Here is an 18,964-nt window from a genome sequence, read left to right as displayed (position 1 = left end):
AAGTTGTTTTGACAAGTGAGAGTATTTTCAGAGCTGGTTTATTAGACAGATTAAAAAAATCAGTTCTCAGAGGATTCTGGGAAGATGGTAGAGTAGGAAGCATCAGGAATCTGTCTCTCTTCCTAGATAGTAATTACACTGGCAGAATCTGTCTTTCGTAACTATTTTGGAACCCTGGAGTCTGTTGAAGGCTTACAACTTCTAGGGAACCCTTGCATGGTAAATCACAGTTAATTTTGGTCAGTTTCGGCTCTTAGTTCAGTAGCAGTTATCCATCCTTCACTCCTAGCCATGTTGTAGGTAGTTGTACAAGTGTTCCTGGAGCAGCTTGCACTCCACGTGTGGGTAAAAAAGACCCAAATTCTCTAAATACAGGGGGTTCTGTGCTCTGACTGCTGATTGGTTCTTCTGATCCCAGAGGTGTAAAGAGGCAGACAGCCATTATTGAACCTCCCCTCTCTGTTGCAAGCCCTTTCCCTCTGTTTGAGGTGACTTCCAAGGGACTTAAAGGGCTGTTGCCTTTTCTTTCCCCATTTGTTTTTCATTTTTTCCCTACTTGGGAGCTAGACTTAAAAACTAGGACATTCAAAAATAATCTCATATGTTGGGAATACTAGAAAGTGACTGTGCATGCCCAGAGAAAGGCTCAGAAAAGACCTGAGAAGACATTAAGTTTATACCTCAGGTCACTCCTTGGCACTGAGACAGCCTACAACAAACAAAAAACCAAAACCGATAAACACAAACAATAACAAAAAACAGCAAACTCTGGGGAAAAGGGGTGTCTGATTTACACAGTTACTGCATTATTAGTTTCAAAAGTCCAGTGTTCAATGCAAAAATTACAAGGCATACAAAACCCCCCCAGGAAATTATGACCTATTCAAAGGAAAAAATAATAGAAACTGTCCCTGAAAAAGACCTAGTAATCTAGACAAAGACTTAAAAAAACTGTCTTACAGGTGCTCGAAGAACTAGAAGAAGATATGTAGAAAGTCAAGAAAATGATGTGTGAACAGAATGGAAATAGCGAAGATAGGGAAAACTTTAAAAGAATCCAAAAAGGAAACTCTGGAGATGAAAAATTCAGTAACTGAAATGAAAAATTCACTGGCAGATTCAAAAGCAGATTTGAACAGCAGAAGAAAGATTCAGCGAATTGAAGACAGGCCAATGGAAATTATTGAGGCCAAAGAACAGAAAAAAAAAAAAAAAAAGAAAGAAAAGCAAACATAACCTCATCGAGGGGACCAACATATGCATCATGGGAGTCCCAGAAAGAAATGAGAGACAGAAAGGGATAGAGATTATTTAAAGAAATAATGACTGAAAATATCCCAAATTTGATGAAAGATATGAATATAAATAACCAAGGTCAAAAACTTCAAACAAGATGAATTCAAAGAGACCCGCATTAAGACTCGTTATAATCAAACTTTCAAAAGCCAAAGACAGAGACTCTTGAGAGCTGCAAGAGAGAAGTAAATCATCACATAACAAGGAATCTTCAATAAGATTATGAGTAGATTGCTCATCAGAAACTTTGGAGGCCAGAAGACAGTGGATCAATACATTCAAAGTGCTAAAAGAAAAAAACTGTCAACAAAAGAAAGTATGGAACAAAACTGTTCTTCAAAGGTGAGGAAGAAATTACAACACTTCCAGATGAATAAAAACTAAGGGAGTCCATGACCCACTAGACCTGCTCTATAAGAAATGCTCAAGGGAGACTGGCAAGGTGAAATGAAATGACAAAATCAAAACCATATGGAGAGATAAAAATCTAATAATGGTAAATACATGGGCAATTATAAAAGCTAGTATTATTGCAACTGTACCTTTTGTTTTCTACATGATTTAGAGACATGTATTTTAAGAAAAAATGCCCAACTTTATAGTATCAAAGCTAGTATTACTGTAACTTTAATTTGTAACTACAAATTTTGCTTTCTACATAATACTAATGAATTTAGATGAATAAGTTTATATCTTAGATGAATACAGATGTAACTCTGTGACAGCAACAACTGAAAAGGGGGGGACAGGGCTGCAAATAAGCAAAGTTTTTGTTACTGAAGTTAAACTGCTATGAATTAACAGACTTATATAACTAGTAAGGTGACCAAATATGTAATAAAAAATATTCCACCCAAAAAAAAGCCCTGAACTTGATGGCTTTACTGGTGAATCTTACCAAACAATTAAAGAAGGGATATCAATCCTTCTCAAATTTTTCCAAAATATGGAAGAGGAAAAAACACTTCCTCACTCATTCAATGCCAGTATAACCCAGAGCCAGACAAAAACACTACAAGAAGGGTATAGATCAATATCATTTATGAGTCCTGATGCAAAAAGGATTATACACAATAATCAAGTGGTATTTATTCCTGGGATGCAAGGATGGGTCAATATACGAAACTTGATCAATGTAATAGGCCACATCAACAAAATGAAGGAAAAAAACCACAAGATCATCTCAGTTGATGCAGAAAAAGAACTTGACAAAATTCAACACCCTTTCATGATAAAAATACTCAACAAAATAGGAAGAGAAGTAAACTACCTCCGCATAATAAACGCCACAGCAAACACCATATTCAACGGTGAAAGGGTGAAAGCTTCTCCTCTAAGATCAGGAACTAGACAAGGACCTCCACTTCCACCACTTGTATTTAACACAGTACTGGAAGTTCTTGTTAGAGCAACTAGGCAAGAAAGAGAAATAAAAGTAGCCAACTTGAAAAAGAAGTCAAATTGTCTCTGCTTGCAGATATGATCTTAAAGTAGAAAACCTTAGACTTCACAAGAAAGCTGTTAGAATACATAAATTCAGCAAAGTAGCAGGATATGAAGTCAAAAACACAAAAATCAGTTACATTTTTATACATACACAATGAGAAGTTATAAAGATATTTCCACTTACAATAGCATTAAAAAGAATAAAATACTTAGGAATTAACCAAGGAGGTGAAAGCTTTGTACAATGAAAACTACACAGTATTGCTGTAAGAAATTAAAGACGTAAGTAAAGGAAAACATACTCCATGTTCATGGAATAGAAGACTTAATATTGTTAAAATGTCAATACTACCTAAAGTGATCTACAAATTCAGTGCAATCTCTGTCAAAGTCCCAATGACATTTTTTGCAAAAATAGAAAAAATATATCCTAAAACCTATATGTAATCTCAAGAAAACCCCAAATAACCAAAAATAGTCTTGAAAAAGAACAAACTGAAGGATTCACATGTTCTTAATGATAAACTTACTATGAAGTTACAGTAATCAAAATGGTGTGGTATTGGCATAAAGCCATATGGACTAATGAAACAAAGTACAGAACCCAGAAATAAGCCCTCACATAAATGGTTAAATGACTTTTGAAAAGGGTGCCAACACCATTCAATGGGAAAAGGACAGTCTTTTCAACAAATTGTGTGTGTGTGTGAGGAGGGGCTGGTGGAAAACTGGATATCCACATGGAAAAAGAAAAAATGACGTTAGGGTGCCTGGGTGGCTCAGTGGGTTAAAGCCTCTGCCTTCAGCTCAGGTCATGATCCCAGGGTCCTGGGATCGAGTTCTGCATCAGGCTCAGCAGGGAGCCTGCTTTCCCCTCTTTCTCTGCCTGCCTCTCTGCCTCCTTGTGATCTGGCTCTCTGTCAAATAAATAAATAAAATCTTTTAAAAAAATGAAGTTAAACCCTTACCTAACACCATATATAAAATTTAACTCAACAAATCAAGGACCTGAATGTAAGACCTAAAACAATAAAACTCTGAGAAGAAAACATTCAACAAAACTTCATGACATTGGGTTTCATGATGATTTGTTGGCCATGACACCAAAGGCACAGGTAACAAAAGAAAAAATTGACAAATTGGACTTTTGAAAATTTAAAAGTTGTGTGCATCGAGTGACACTCGTCACAGAGTAAAAAGGGAACCCACAGAATGGGAGAAAATGTTTGCAAATCATAAATCTGATTAAGGGTTAATAACCAGAATATATAGAGAACTCTGGCAACTCAACAAACAAAAAACCAACAACCCAATTAAAAAATAGGTAAAGAACCTGAATAGCCATTTCTCCAAAGAAGATAGGGGAATGGCCAATCAACACAGGGAAAGATGCTCAATATCACCAATAATTAGGCAAATGCAAATCAAAACTATGAGATACCACCTCACACACTTTGAATGGTTATAATAAAACAAAAACAGAAAACAGTGTGAGGATGTAGAGAAACTGGAGACTGGAACTCTTCTGCACTGTTGGTGGGAATGTCAAATGGTATAGCAGCTATGGAAAACGGTTGATCGGTTCCAAACTGTTTAACAGAACTACCAGGTGACCCAGCAATTCCCCTTCTGGGTTTACAGAATTGAAAAGCAGGGTCTCAAAGAGGTATTTGTACATCCAAGTGGATAGTAGTATTCTTAACGCTGAAATGTGGAGGCAACTCAGTGTTCAATGACAGATGAATGAATAAGCAAATGTGATCCATACGCATACAATGGGATATTATTCTCCTTAAAAAAAATTCTGACACGTTACAACATGGAAGAACCTAGGGGGTACTATGCTAAGTGAAATCAGCTGGTCACTGCGACTGTGGCTCTGAGAAACAAACTGAGGGTTTTGCGGGGCGGGGGGCGGGTGTGAGAGGTTGGGGGAGCCTGGTGGTGGGTATAACAGAGGGCACATATTGCATGGAGCACTGGGTGTGGTGCATGAACAATGTATTCTGGAACACTGAAAAGAAATAAAATAAAAAGAAAAAAAGATCAGCGGGTCATGAAAAGAGAAATACTGTAAGATTCCACTTACATGAGGTACAGGGGAGCTACTGTGAAAGAGGTATAAAGTTCCAGTTTTATAAGATCAAAAGTTACGGAGATGGATGCACAACGTGAATGTCTTCAATACACTGAATGGTATACTTAGAAATGGTCAAGATGGTAAATTTCATGTATATTTCACCACAATATATAAAATACATAAAATAACCCAATTCTTGATGTTCCAAATGTCTGGAATTTTAGCTTCCCATGAAAAATTAAAGAACATTTTATTAAGAAATGATAAAAAATGTGCTTGCTTAACAGTTTACTCTGAAAGCCCTATGGGTAACTCGTCTACATCATGGAAGGAAGTTTGATGCATTCAAGGATGGCACTAAAGTCACGTTGCCTGCCGGAGCCGGAGCCCAGAGTAAATACAGCTGACCTTGTTGTAAGGTCACCGCTGAATTGTGATTGCTGTGGCTGGAAAAACCCAGATACGAACCTGCCAGCACTTCTCAGGAATAGCCATCTTGCTGGCAGCAAGCTTATGATGAAGTATGACGCAATTATTTGAAAAACCATCTGTCATGCTTCCATGATGAGCTCTTATCTGTAGAGCAAAATACCAAAGCTGGAAAAGCTGAAGTCAATGTTACACTAAGCCACTTCCTTTCCTACTTGGTTTTGAAATTGAACTTCCGCTTTATCTTAAAACGACTGATTTAAACTAGTCTTCCTTTAAAGAGGTGGCCTAGGAAACAGAACAACACCTTCTGTGGTTTTGTAGAGACCTTTAAATTGTCCATGCAGCCTGGCATGTCTGCGGCAGGAACCAGTGACGGCATAGAGCTCTTCCACTCAAAGTGTGCTTCCTGGGTCAGTAGCAATGGTGCAGCCTGGGAGCTCCTCAGAAATGCAGAATCCTCGGCCCCATCCCAGCCTTCCTGAACCAGAACCAGCATCTTAGCAAGACCTCTGGGCAATCGGTGTTCTTGTCAAGGTTCTGGAGGCATGTTCTAGAGAACAGCGTAATAGTCCACATCCCTAGGCTGCTCAGCACAAGGGAGGCATTGGAGAGGGAACTCGCATACACATGATGAGGAGGGAGCCGTGGGTTCTAGGCTCAGACCTACCGCTAAACATCCACTTTAACACCCATTTCCCACCTATTACTACTAGTCCTGTCTACTTCTCAGGACTGTTGTGAGGACCAAATGGGATCCTTGCTAACAAAGCCGTATGTGATCTGGGCCCAGACTGCCTCTCAGGCCTTACTGGGCACCACTTTCCATTTCGCCCATTGTGTTTAATGACAGCAGGCAGAGCACGTTTCTGCTTCAGGGACTGCGTATAAGCCATCTTCTTTGTCTGGAATGATCTTCCTTTTGATCTGTGTGTCTGGCTCCCTGGTGTTCAAATCTTGGCCCAATTTAGTAAGATTCACTGAGTTAGGTAAGAACCTGTCAACCCCCTCACTCTATTTACTCTGTAGTGAGTTGCCCTGTTTCAATTCTCTGTCTTATTCTGGGTTGCAGCTTCAGTGCCTTGAACTGTGCCTGACGCCCTACATGCTCATTTGTTTTATAAAAAGCTGAAGAAGGTAAAAACACCATGGAAAAAATAAAGCACTGCCTGAAATATAAAATGCCTTTATTAACAAATAAACCCTCCTTGCTTTTTCTTAGTGATTTTTCTTGGAAATGATAGCCATATTACATCGATTTCTCTAACAGCCAATATTATATAAATGAAAATCTGCCGCCTTCTCATCAGCAAAAGACTGGAATGCAGGTTCCTTTTTATCATGTTTCAGGGAAAGCCGATTCATTCACTGTCTCTACATCCTTCCTTCAGGTATCACCATGATGCTCTCTGCTCATGTTAATTTCATCCACTTCCCTTGAGAAAGTAGAGCTAAAAACAGAAACGCTGTTACTGAGGTCACAAGATAGGACAGTTAATGTTGCTGTTAGCAGATCCCCAGCCAAGAGTGGCCAGATGGTCTGGAGGTTGGCTTGGCAAAGCTGCCCGAGATTCAGGAAGGCTTCGGGTTAGCAGTAGGGAGCACATACTTCATTAGGCTACCAACCGAGAACTGGCCAGAGGGTCCTTTTGGCACAAAACTGAAACTCAGAAATGGTTTCTTGGTTTAGATATGATTCTCAGTTAACCAGGGCAGACATCGGTCTTAAGTCTGATATTAGAGGTTCCAGAAGGTTAGTTCACACAATCCAGTGAGATAATCCGGAAGATACTTCTTCGGTTTTTCTACAGCATTTATCCTCTTCTTACCGGGAACGTGAAAGAACTGTCCGGTCCCTCTCAGGTCAGGGCTAACCACCGTCCCCTAATCATAGGCAGCGATGCTTTTTTATGAACTGCGGTTGTCTCTCTTTCTTTAGCTCAAGAAATACCACAAAGGAAAAAGGCCCACAAAGTGAGCATCTCGGAGGGCTCTGCCAGCACGCGGAACCAACGGAGCGGTGGTTCCATCTGCTGACTGTGGCTGGGATGGCAGGCAGTGAGGACGTGTGGCAAGTTAGGAATCGTGCCTTGAGCGCCTTCTCAGTGCCCAAAGACCTGCAGCACTGCCAGGAAAGTCTGTGGTCCTTAGGCACAAAACAGTGAAGAGATCTTACACATTTCCTTTAGGGTTCCATGCTGTCATTATTCTGTATTTGCTTTCGATTTCATATCAGCTGAACTGCTCCAGAAGCAACCAGGGGCGCAATGGTTTTGTAGCGGATCAAGTGCTGGGAGCCTTCCTCCAAGTCAATCACGTAGTCCCTGAAAAAGGAGGAAACAAAGCATGCAGAGCTGAGCTGGTGCCCCCAGGGGAGGCAGATTTCCCACCTTCAAGGTCACATGCTGCTCACCTTTGCTCATCTGTTTCTGGTTCTACCAGGATGTTTTCCTGTCGTTCTTTCACTCTCAGAAACACGTATGAATCTAGATCTGGTTTGGGAACTGTCAGAGAAATGATAATGCAGTCAGAAAATACTCTGCCAACAAGACCAGTCTGGGAAAGTTGCTGGGATTCACTGTACTGAGCCCCAAGGGACCCCTGATGTGATAGCATTTTTTGGGGAGGGTGGCTTGAGGACAGCTCTGGCTCCTTACAGAAACAGTGCACTTCCCATCCAGGGTCTCGCACAGCAATGACTCATTCAACAGACGCCGAGTATGTGAAATGTGCACATTGTGGAAGATACAAGCAAGCGTGACATGTGGTCACTCTGAAAAGGGCTACCGGCAGCTTCTCATCAAGCCTCACACCGGTGGCTCAGTCACTCAGGGAAGTGGGGAGGAAGACATCAGGGCAGACTCAGTGAGGGAGAGTGAACCTGGGCGCTAACAGCAAGGGCCAAGGCAGAGATATGTACACGTGTTGGGAGGACAAAGGTGTATAAATCTAGTGAGAAAATATCTTCATATATAGCAGTAGTATGAGAGCATTAGAAAGATAGGGTCACATGGGGATAGTCCTGAGTGTCAGATGACAGAACACAGGTTTCCACCATAAGCGGTCCTTCACTTGTTGACTTCGGGGTGAGAGGCTGCTGCCTCTTCTACCACCAGCCAACACTGTGTGGAAGGAGGGGCCCTGGGCTGGGCTGCTTGAGAGTTCTTCATTTCTTAGAGCTCCCTGCGTACCCAGAGGACTCTATCAACTGCAGGTTCTGAGAATTTACTGGATAACTCTCAGTTCTAAGAGCCCAGCTCAGCATAAATATCGCCTTGGATTTCCTCATCCACAGGTGGGGGTTCCGGATAACTGGCTCCAAAGGTCTAAGGGGGTCCCTTGGGCTGCTTCAGGGTTTGGAGCCTGCCACAGAGCACCTAGTTGACCTGCCTGGGCAGCTATCGATTCCAGGAAACCCAGCTTAGATTTCAACATGCCTTCCCCCACTCTGCCCGCAGGGATCTACAATGCTCCAGAGGCCTGATGGGGACTCATGGCACCTGGGCTAACTAAGCAAGACTGATTTCACTGGGACAGACTGATCCCCTCCACAAGCTTCCAATTCCAGGGGCCTGGCTCTAGTCCTTGGAAAGGATCTGGGACAAGCAACATGTTTTTTAGGAGGTGTCGGCCAGCGTCAGGTAGAATTCAATTAGACTGTTTCAGGAATTTAGATGCACGCTCATGGCTGCTTTAGTCAACCAGGTGTGACAGCACTGGGCAATGGTTAGGGATGTGGTCCTGCTTCCTTCCTCTTCTTCCAAGAGGCGGACAAAAAGTGGTGGAACTGGACATGGACTGGCCCTTTTGTTTCCCACAGGCAGGTTCACCACAATGACCAGTTCAGAGTTCCACAAATCTGCTATGGGTTTGCTCCCAGTGCTGTAGGCTGCACTTGTCCCCCTTGCCCACAAATGCGTATGTTGATGCCTTGACTGCAGTACTTCAGGATGGAAATGTATTTGGAGACATTTCCTTGAACTAGATTTGGATTCCTTGAATCAAGGCAGCATCTGACCAAGCATGGGCAGGAACCTGTGGAGAAAAGTGTGCTGGCCCCTCGAGAGCAAAGACTTTTGCCTCCTTAGTGCTCAAGGCCTAGCCCGGTGTGGATGCCCAGTAGATACCAGCTGAAATAATGAAGGACTGCACATGTGAATGAGTTTGCATTTTTAATGGCAGTCGTAAGAATTTCAATGTAAACTAAAGACCACGAAAGTAATGCTGAAAGGCTATTCTTATACTTGCTTTGAATGATTTTTTTTTTTTTAAAGATTTTACTTATTGGAGAGAGAAAGAGTGTACATGCGTGTGGGCAGTGGGGGCTGTAGAGGGACAAGGAGACTCCCCATTGAGCGCAGAGCCAGACTTGGGGCTCGATCCCAGGACCCTGAGACCTGAGCTGAAGCCAGACACTTAATCGACCGAGCCACCAAGGCACCCTGATTATTATTATTTTTTTTAACCAGACGACGTCCTCTCTTCTCTTTTCTGCTTACCTATGTATTTATTTTTCCAGACTTGAGAATAAAGATGAAGATCTTATTCGAAGGTACCTGAAGGTAAGTCTGAAAAGAGAGTGTTCTGCTCACCTGACCTCAGGAGGTCCACTGTCTGTAAGTTAGGAGGCATATGCTTTAAGGCAACATTCTTAAGGTAGGTCTCTGTGTTAGCCATGTACCTGAAAAAGAGGAATTCAAACCACTGTGACCACCCGCCTGCCAGGAGCCTCCAGGCTGTTAGACACACAACAGTGGCCCAGCCATCAGCGTCACAGGGACAACCGTCAAAACTCATGCTCACAAGCCACAGAAAGAAAGCAGTCCCCATGTGTCCTGCTTACTCACTGTTTGGCAAAGACCAGCTCCTCTGGAGAAAGGCTAGACAGCTCCCCCTCGTGGGGTGTTTTCTCCTTTTCAAGGATATGAGGGAAAAACTTCTCTATCTGAGGATAAACAAAAAGCACTGTGTAAATGGGTCCAGATTCCAGAGTCAAATATACTCATGTTCTGAAATAGGATGAGGTTAAACTAGAATTGACTTTAAAATGGCAAGTTCTTACAGTCAAGACATTTTTTGACTTCTAAGATTTCAAGGCAGGTTTCAAAGAATTCAGAGCAAAGGTGAGGCCTCTAAAAAGGAAAACCATTTAAAAAGGAGAGGCTTTCATAAAAGAAAATAGGAAAGTACAACAGTAAATGATATTAATGAGGGGGAGAAGGGGATATTGTTGAACATTTCTACGCAGCTGCACAAGTTGTTCTATGAGATGAAGCATGTACAAAAGCTGGGAAGACACATACAGAATACACAAGCAGAGACAAAGAGGACTTTTTTAAAAAATTATTTATTTATTTATTTGAAAGAGAAAGAGAGCTCTTCCTCCCAGCACAGCAGGGAGCCCGATGTAGGGCTCAATCCCAGGACCCTGGGATCATGACCTGGGTTGAAGGCAGACGCTTAACTGAGCCACCCAGGTGCCTGAGAACAGTGACTCTTAATTATAAGAATATAACCAGCAATGATGAAGTCCACAGAGAGGCAAGGCTAGGAAAAAATGGTAAGAACTACCAGGAAAAAACACAAACAAAACAGAAAAAAAAAAAATCTAAACGCTACATAAAGATAAGTGGTCGGGAACTGCACAGGGATTAGTCCCCAGCTCAGTGAGTACTGTTAGGGTTCTCTGCAGAAAGAAATGCAAGTAGGGCAATGACAATGGGAAAGAGGACCCACCAAGACAAAGGAGCACTTCTCTGCTTAAAGGAGTTTCTGTCTTTGGACTTGGCTCAGTTACAATTCCAGGACAAGTGCACATTGGTACGGGGTTCTGGTGCACGAGGTGGCCCGTGCTAGATCAGGATAAGCTGCCTTCCCTCCATCACTGAGCGTGCTACCGACAGGCAGTGTTATGAGCTCAGAATCAATGCGCTCAGAAGAGTGGAGGAGTGCTGGAGATGGGCCGATTTCCCAATTTTCAAAAATACAAAGATGGTGCGGGAACCTTCAGATATAGGTTAATGCCCTTCCCCGTGGTATGTGGCGTTATATGAGAACAGATCATTTAAGAGATGGTTTGCAAAGAAAAGAAAGTGGTTAACACAAAGAGGATTTATCCAACTTAAGGAAAGAAAGAGAAAAAAAGAGTTTTCTGGTAGTTGAGGGTGGGGTGGAGAGACATATTTTTTAAAAATCTCCATTTTGCCAAAACATATGACACCACTGTTAGGACATCCTTGGCAGCAAAGTGGAAAGCCAGGGCTGTGACAGTATAGATCAGTATAGACTCAGAAGCAGTTTAAGAGACAGATGTTGACTTGCAGGGAAGTCTCTGGTGGAATATTCTGTGGTTGGCCCAGTCCTACTAATGAATCAGGTACGGCCTTTGATGACGTACTTATCAGACTCGACATAAAGTGAAGATACAAAATGTTATGAGATAGCTAATATATTAAGTGACCAGACCAGGTCCAGAGAAGGGAAGTGCCCCAATGTAATAAGATGAAGCCTAAGAGGGGTAAGTATCAAGCCCCACACTTCGGGGTCGAAAAATCAAACCTTTTAATTACAGGATAGTGACAAGATGGGAAAATGGTAACTGAGAAACTTCAAAGACGTTAGAGCTCATGGCAAGTGCGGAATGAACAGTGTGACGTGTCTGTGTAATACGCTAATGTGATATTGGGTGGCATTATTACCAGTTAAATATCTAGAATAAGGGAAGTGCTTATCCTGTTCTTCCCAAACGTGGCCCAACTACAACTGGAATATTGTGCTCTGTTGCGGGTGGTATGATTTAAGGACACCGACAAACTAGAACCTTTGTCCGAACCAGGACAGCAAATGGAAATAAATGGTTGAGATGTTTAGCTGAGAGCACTTTCATGTAGGAGAGGATGTATTCATTTTGTAATAACTAAGGGAATAAGTGGAACCAAATGAGAAGATACTCATTTAAAATAGACATCATATAAAATAAGAATGCTTTGCAATTTCATTTTTATAACTTAGAGGGCCTCAGAACTATGGCTGAATGTCAAGTTATCACAGTCAGTTTGACATTGCCTATATGATGGCTGCAAAATAATTCCTAAAACTATTTTCCTCTGGTCAGTATTCCCTAGTCAACCAAGGCAAACGACTCTTTGGCACCGCTGTGCCGTAATTCCAGGGGGCACCTTTCACTCAGCAGACAGACTACAAATGTGTCCCTGGAGGTGTACAACACATGTCCCATCTAGACTTCTTCAGAATAATCTCTTGCCCTCCTTATTCTTTAGCTACCTTGATACTGGGGCTTCGTGGCATCTTTAGGCCCTGGATTCTCCCAGGCCCCAGCCCAACATCTCCCCAAGATGCTCAGTTTATAATTACAAACTGCATTGTCTAAATCTAACTACATGTATCTCCACGTCAAACCTTCATGAGCCGACACCGCAAGTAGCTGCTGAGGACATAGCGGATCCTCTCCATCTCCATTCTATGAATGCTGACCTTCAGATCCCCCTTCTTGGCTCTCCTGAGATTTTCTTCCTATTAAAAGAGAAAATGAAGTCTATAAAAAAAACATGATATCCAGATGAAAGACCTTTTCGTTCAATCTGTACGATTCTACAGGGACTATCATCACTGGCAATGCTGAGGACTCAAAGCCTACATTTAGGTCAATGGAGAACCAAAAAATTCCTAAGAGTTCTCATTTTCTAACACAAATTATGTATGACTGCAGCCTCACTATAGAAAGTTCAAACAATACTCATTTACTTTTAGAAAACAACCATCTGAATAGAATCCGAATATGGTCAGTGGGAAGAGCCTAGAAGAACTCGGGCCCAACTGTAAAGGAGGTAATACAGCAGACAGAAGACATGTCTAAGGGGAGTGTTAAATCACCAGTTGAGGAACTGCAAAATACCAATGTCGTAAAGCTACTCTAAGGCTAATAATGACTTAGGCCCAGCCCATCTAAGCCAAGGGCCACAAACTCAAGTGTCTATGGTCACCAGGCAGGCAAGCTATCTAAGAAAGGTAGGTAGGTAAGGACTGTGGGGAACAGAGCACAAGAAAGGGGGTGGCCCTTACTCTACTCTGGTCAGCTGTTCTCATATAGAAACATAGACCCAGTATTGATAGTGTTTTAGACTTTTCAGGGGAAGCTGACATGCAGATATTTGTAGGAGCGCTCATGGTTTATAAATGCAGGTAATGAATTCAATATTAAAAAAACTCACTAGGCTGGGCCAAACAAAACAGATTTGGTATCAGACTTCAATCTCTCACTATGCTGACAAAACCGTGTTAAAGTTCTCTTCCTTTGTAATGCCGAGATAAGCAACTCTTACCATGTGATCTAGCTGTTCCATGACACACTCTACAATCTCAGACTTGCTTTCCAGCAGCTCAGGGGCAAACTTTTCATTCATCCAGGCCTAAAAAACAATGCCCCCCACCAAATACATATCTATGAGTATCATTCACAATAGAGCAAATAACCCTGGAGTCCCGTACATATCCCGGGAAAATCATAGCTATTTTTGGCAAAGAAAACTATTTGCCTATGAGTTGGAAATACTGGAAATGCTTTGTAAACAAGCTATGTTTATGATGGCTTTTCTATTTCTTTGAGTGGGGAGGCCGTGCTTACAATCTTATATTTAACCAAAATTATAAAAAAAAATCACTGTTCATGTAAAAAATGTTGTCAGTTTGCCTCTGCAGTTCCCTAATACCATTTATTTAAAGAAAAAAAAATGTTGTCAGTATGATGCCTACTAGGGAGAGCAACACCACCTGGTGTTCAAACAGTACCTTTCACCAGATAGCATCAGCACGTTCTTGCGACTTCACCGGCTAATTCCCACCAGAGGGCGCAGGCACCCTTCTATTTGGGAGATGAAGTGACCTCAGTCTACACATCTCATTTGGGAAGCTGAGAGCACTTTAGAAAGACTTTTTCATTCATTATCATAATACCTGAGAGGAATGGTTACAGTTATCCTTATCTTACTAATGAGAAAACCCAGATTATTTACTAACTGCCTCAGATAAAGGCATTGTGTATAAAGGATCACAATATAAGAGGATCAACTATTAAATAGTTTTGGAACAACAGGTTAAATCCTTAATTTATGACTCAGGCCCAGATATTCGGTACATTTCAGAAATTACCAAAGCTTAGGGAACTGAAATATCCACAGGTGACTGAGGAAAGCAATTTTGTCTTTCGGTTACATGAAAGTTAGTTTTAAGCAAAGCTCAGAATTACATGCCAATTGGGCTCACTTTATTCCTCTCAATGTCCTTGAGTCTCTGCATCTCCAATTATCACCATGAAGACATATTATTAAATAGCAGGTACTGCTACTATCATAAATTTTTTTCCATAGGTTCAAGCTCCTGTAATAGTGCTGTAAAAGTTAACTAGAAAGAAAGTCTGTATTTTCAAGGAGAATTACGAATGAGAAAAGACCAAACTGTCAGAGAGGACTTATAAAGCAGAGTTTTTCTTTTTAACTGATTTTATTAAATACTGAATAGGTTCAGAAATGTTTATTACATATAACATGAATAGAGATATAAACATCTAGTGTACACATAACTTTATCATTATTTTAAAAGTCCCGGTGTCTTCCTCCCTTTTCAAAGGTAATCATTAGCTTGACCTTAGTATTTAATTTTCTATAGTCTCACTACATTAGTTTGTATCTCCACATAATGATTCTCAATGATTTCAAAGAAAATAACAGCACTTGTTGGATACACTGGGGCAAAATGGGGTAAATTTGAGGGGGATTTCTTATTGACATTATGAGATTATTTTGGTAAAAATATTTAAAACATTGGGAAAACTTTATACTAGTATAAAACTTTCAAACAAAATGTTTCCGAAATATTTAGTGAGAAACTTGCATTGAAATCCATGGTCTTTTTAAACATAATCAGGTAATAATCAGGTTCTATGTTTGAAATTGCTACATCTGATTCCTGATCAAAATTTTTAATGACAATCTGTTCATTGTTATGGGCTAAACTCTGTTCCTCTCCACTCCCAATTTGTATGTTGAAGTCCTAATTTCTAGCACCTCAGCAAGTGCCTGCATTTGGAAACAGGGTCTTTAAAGAGGTAATTAAATTAAAATGAGGTCATTAGGTGGGCTCTAATTCAATGATCGGTGTTCTTCTAAGAGGAGGAAATTTGAACACAGACGCACATGGAAGACCAGGTGAAGACACAGAGAGAAAATGGCCACCTACAATCCCAGGAGAGAAGCCTCAGAAGAAACCTATGGTGCCAGCACCTTGATTTCAGGCTTCCAGCCTCCAGGGTTGAGAAAATACATGTCTGTTGTTTAATCTACCCAGTCTGTGATGCTCTGTTATATAGACTTGGCAAATGAATATAATCATTAAAGTGAGAAACTTTGCACTATAGGTAATAACTTTAAAATCATTTTTAAAAAAGATTTTATTTAATTATTTGACAGAAAGAGAGAGAGACAGTGAAAGAGGAACACAAGCAGGGAAAGTGGGAGAGGGAGAAGCAGACTTCTCATGGAGCAGGGAGCCTGACGTGGGGCTCAATCCCGGGACTCTGGGATCATGACCTGAGCTGAAGACAGATGCTTAATGACTGAGCCACCAAGGTGCCCCTTAAATCATTTAACAGGCACTCATGAGTATCCTCTATTTGCTCCTGGAGCTGTGTTTATTAGTGGCCCTGTCAGGTGGCTCCTTAGGCCATGGTCTGCAGCCTACAAGTGTGTCCGGCCCCAGCAGCCATCTGGGTGGTAGACCAACTCCTTCGCTGCACTCAGGGCATTGCAACAGAGCTGCAGGCCCGAGACGGAACTCCTGCTCACGTGCTGCCAAGCTGAGGCCATGCTGCCTTCCAAGGAGGCCCTCACAGCCACGGGAGGCAACCAGCCTGGGGGAGCCGCCTGTCCTGGGGGGCAAATGGTCAACATTGTGACGCAATGCAGCGTACCAGCGTGTACCACGAGCTCCGCCTCGAACAATGGTTCTGCCGGTGTTTGAGCTTAGCATAAATGATTTCTTCAAAAACTTATTTTTTTAATGTTCTATATAACGCTTTTGAGAGTCATCCATGTTGTAGCTCTCGCTCACTCATTTTATTGCTGCTTCCTCCCCTCCTTGTGTATATAGATTGTAATTTTTATTCATTTTATTGTTGATGGATATTTGGGTTACTTTCATTTTTTAACCACTGCAAGCAATACTAGGAACGTTTTGTGCATGTCTCCTGGAAGTTTTCTCTAGGACATGAACCTGGGAGTAGAAAGATTGAGACACAAGATACGTGTGTCTTCAACTTGACAAGACAAGTTACTTTGCTGAGTGCACTAATTCACCACTGTAAAAAAGTGCGTAAATGGCTCCACAATCCTTTATATTGCTTTATTTATATGTTGCTTTATATCGCTCATTTTCTTCATTTCTGCCAATCCAATGGGTATGAAGTGGTAACTCCTTGGGATTTAAATTTTTATGTTCCTGATTACAAAAAAGATTGAACATCTCGTCCATACGATTACTGGCCATCCTGGTTTCCATTTCTGGGAGATGCCTGTTAAGATTTCATTTTTTTCTACTGGGTATTTTGTAAATTGTTTATAGTGTGGACTAATATTGCAAATATTTTCTCCCAATTTTGTAGCATGTATTTTTACTGGCATCAAACTGTAAAAACAAAAGTTCTCAATTTTAATGTAGTTGAATGTATTCATTTTTTTCTTTACGTTTTGTCCTTTTGGATTTTTGTTTCATGAATCCTAATAAAGCAGGGGCTCTTAAACTAGGTGGGCAATTTTTAGGATGTCTGAATCTCTTGAAATTATATGCAAAATTTCTGGATGTGTGTGTATACATATATTATTTTGGGAGAAAGGGCCAGTTTGCACCAGATTTTCAAAAAGGTCTGTGATATAAAAACAAAGGAAGAATTACTCATACAGTAAGAACTATCACCCAAGATATAATTTTAAAGTCATCTTTCGTCACTCATGATGACCTGCATGGTAGGACAGAATGAAGAATGCTAGAATAACAAACATGAGAGCGTTCCAGAAAGGGGCTGTTCAAGAGAGAACACAAGAATAAGGCAGTAGGTGTAGTCCATTAAGAGCAAATATTGGAGTCAAAGAGACTTGGTTCATTTTGGGCAGTAATAGTTAAAGATTATTACTACTCACAGCTAACACTGAGTGCTTATCATGGGTCAAACAGTATGTTAAGCATTCAATGCCTGTTATCTCATTTAATCCTCACAATAACTCCGGGAAATAACCACTATTACTCATGCTTACCTGTTCCAGCCTCTCAATGAGCTCTGCAGGAGTCAGGACCACCTCTTCACTACCCGCATCAGAGTCCTGTCCTGTGAGGTCCAGTTCCTCTGTCATCTTCTCTGAAACAGGTACCTAACGAAAAGAAAAGAATACCTTGCAGCGTGGTTTCCATTTATTTGCAAGAATAGGCAACTGTTTATCTACCCCTGGTGTTGTAGAGGCTCACCAGATGGCCAGTTGCCAGGCAACTCACAGGCTTTGATTCTTTTCAATTCTTTGCCTCTTCCTTCGAACCTTAGGTCAGGTATCAGTTTCTCAAAGGGGCCACCCCTTAAAACTGTTTCCCCATACACCTCGAAGTGAGCATCTGTCATGCCACGTAATAATTGTTTGTCTTCCTGGTAGAGTCCTTTCTTTAGGGGCTGTGTTCACGTGGGTTCAAACAGGAATCAGGCATCTGCTTTGTTCCGGGCCCGCGTACCTACTGGGACACAACTACCTGTGTCTAACTCACAGCAGGCACTCAAACTTGTTGCAAGAACTAACCAACAAGAGGGGTGCCTGGGTGGCTCAGTCGTTAAGGGTCTGCCTTTGGCTTAGGTCATGGTCTCAGGGTCCTGGGCTCCCTGCTCAGTGGGAAGCCTGCTTCCCCCTCTCCCACCCTGCTTGTGTTCCGTCTCTCGCTGTCTCCTTCTGTCAAATTAAAAAAAAAAAAAAGAAAAAAAAACCCCTAACCAACCAGAGCCACAAGGCCGGGCACCATCAGACCAGCGATCCCAAATGCTAATGAGGTGGGTGGTGGGGATGAGAGGATGTCCTCGGAGTGTCGGGGACACTGAGCATACTCCTGCCGCTCCTCTCCGGTCTGGGGGCCACCAGCACAGTAATCCCCTCCCCCGACACACGCACACTCCCATAGGTCCCACTCGGACGCTCACCTGGGCACCACGGAGGCAGAGAGGCGCTCTGAGGTAACAGTCGGCTAGGACCGGAAAGTCGTGAGGAAGCAGCCTTGGCTTCCCCAGGAGCACCTGGAAGCGAACAAACTTCTTAAGGCCTTTCCCGGACCGAGCGGACGCCGGACTCCCCAGCTCCCGCGCTCGGCTCACAAATTTTCCGCCCTGGACTTCCGTCACCACGCTCGGGCGGCGTGGACCAATCATGGCTCGGGGGCGGGGACTCGGAGCTCCGCGGTCCGTTTCCCCAACAGCCTCACGGAGGGAGCTTAGCCCCGCCCACTTGGGCCTGCCGCCCGAGTGTGAGTTCTCGGGTGACACGACTCGGGACGGTCGGGAGGGGGCGCGTCGCCACCGCGGCTGCCGCGGCCGGGCGGAGTCAGTTTTGGGGTGGAGGGTGGGGACGGGCCCGTGGTGCAGTCGCCGGAGAGTGCCGGGGCCCCGGGGGTCCA

General features: G+C 42.4%; 1 protein-coding gene across 1 annotated transcript; it reads right to left on the bottom strand.

Annotated features, from left to right (window-relative positions):
* Nucleotides 1–6,419: 6,419 nt before the first annotated feature.
* On the bottom strand, nucleotides 6,420–18,673 carry GINS4 (GINS complex subunit 4). Its single transcript, XM_080796402.1, has 8 exons — nucleotides 18,495–18,673; nucleotides 17,575–17,688; nucleotides 13,594–13,680; nucleotides 12,671–12,784; nucleotides 10,099–10,196; nucleotides 9,844–9,932; nucleotides 7,665–7,755; nucleotides 6,420–7,575 (listed from the first exon to the last, which is right to left on the bottom strand). Exons 2-8 carry the CDS (start codon nucleotides 17,668–17,670, stop codon nucleotides 7,479–7,481), a joined length of 672 nt encoding a protein of 223 aa, XP_080652528.1. The 5' UTR covers nucleotides 17,671–17,688; nucleotides 18,495–18,673; the 3' UTR covers nucleotides 6,420–7,478.
* Nucleotides 18,674–18,964: the final 291 nt, after the last annotated feature.

The sequence above is a fragment of the Martes martes genome, assembly GCF_963455335.1.
Source record: "Martes martes genome assembly, chromosome: 2".
Lineage (NCBI taxonomy): Eukaryota > Metazoa > Chordata > Mammalia > Carnivora > Mustelidae > Martes > Martes martes.
This window is presented reverse-complemented; position numbering and strand designations above follow the sequence as displayed.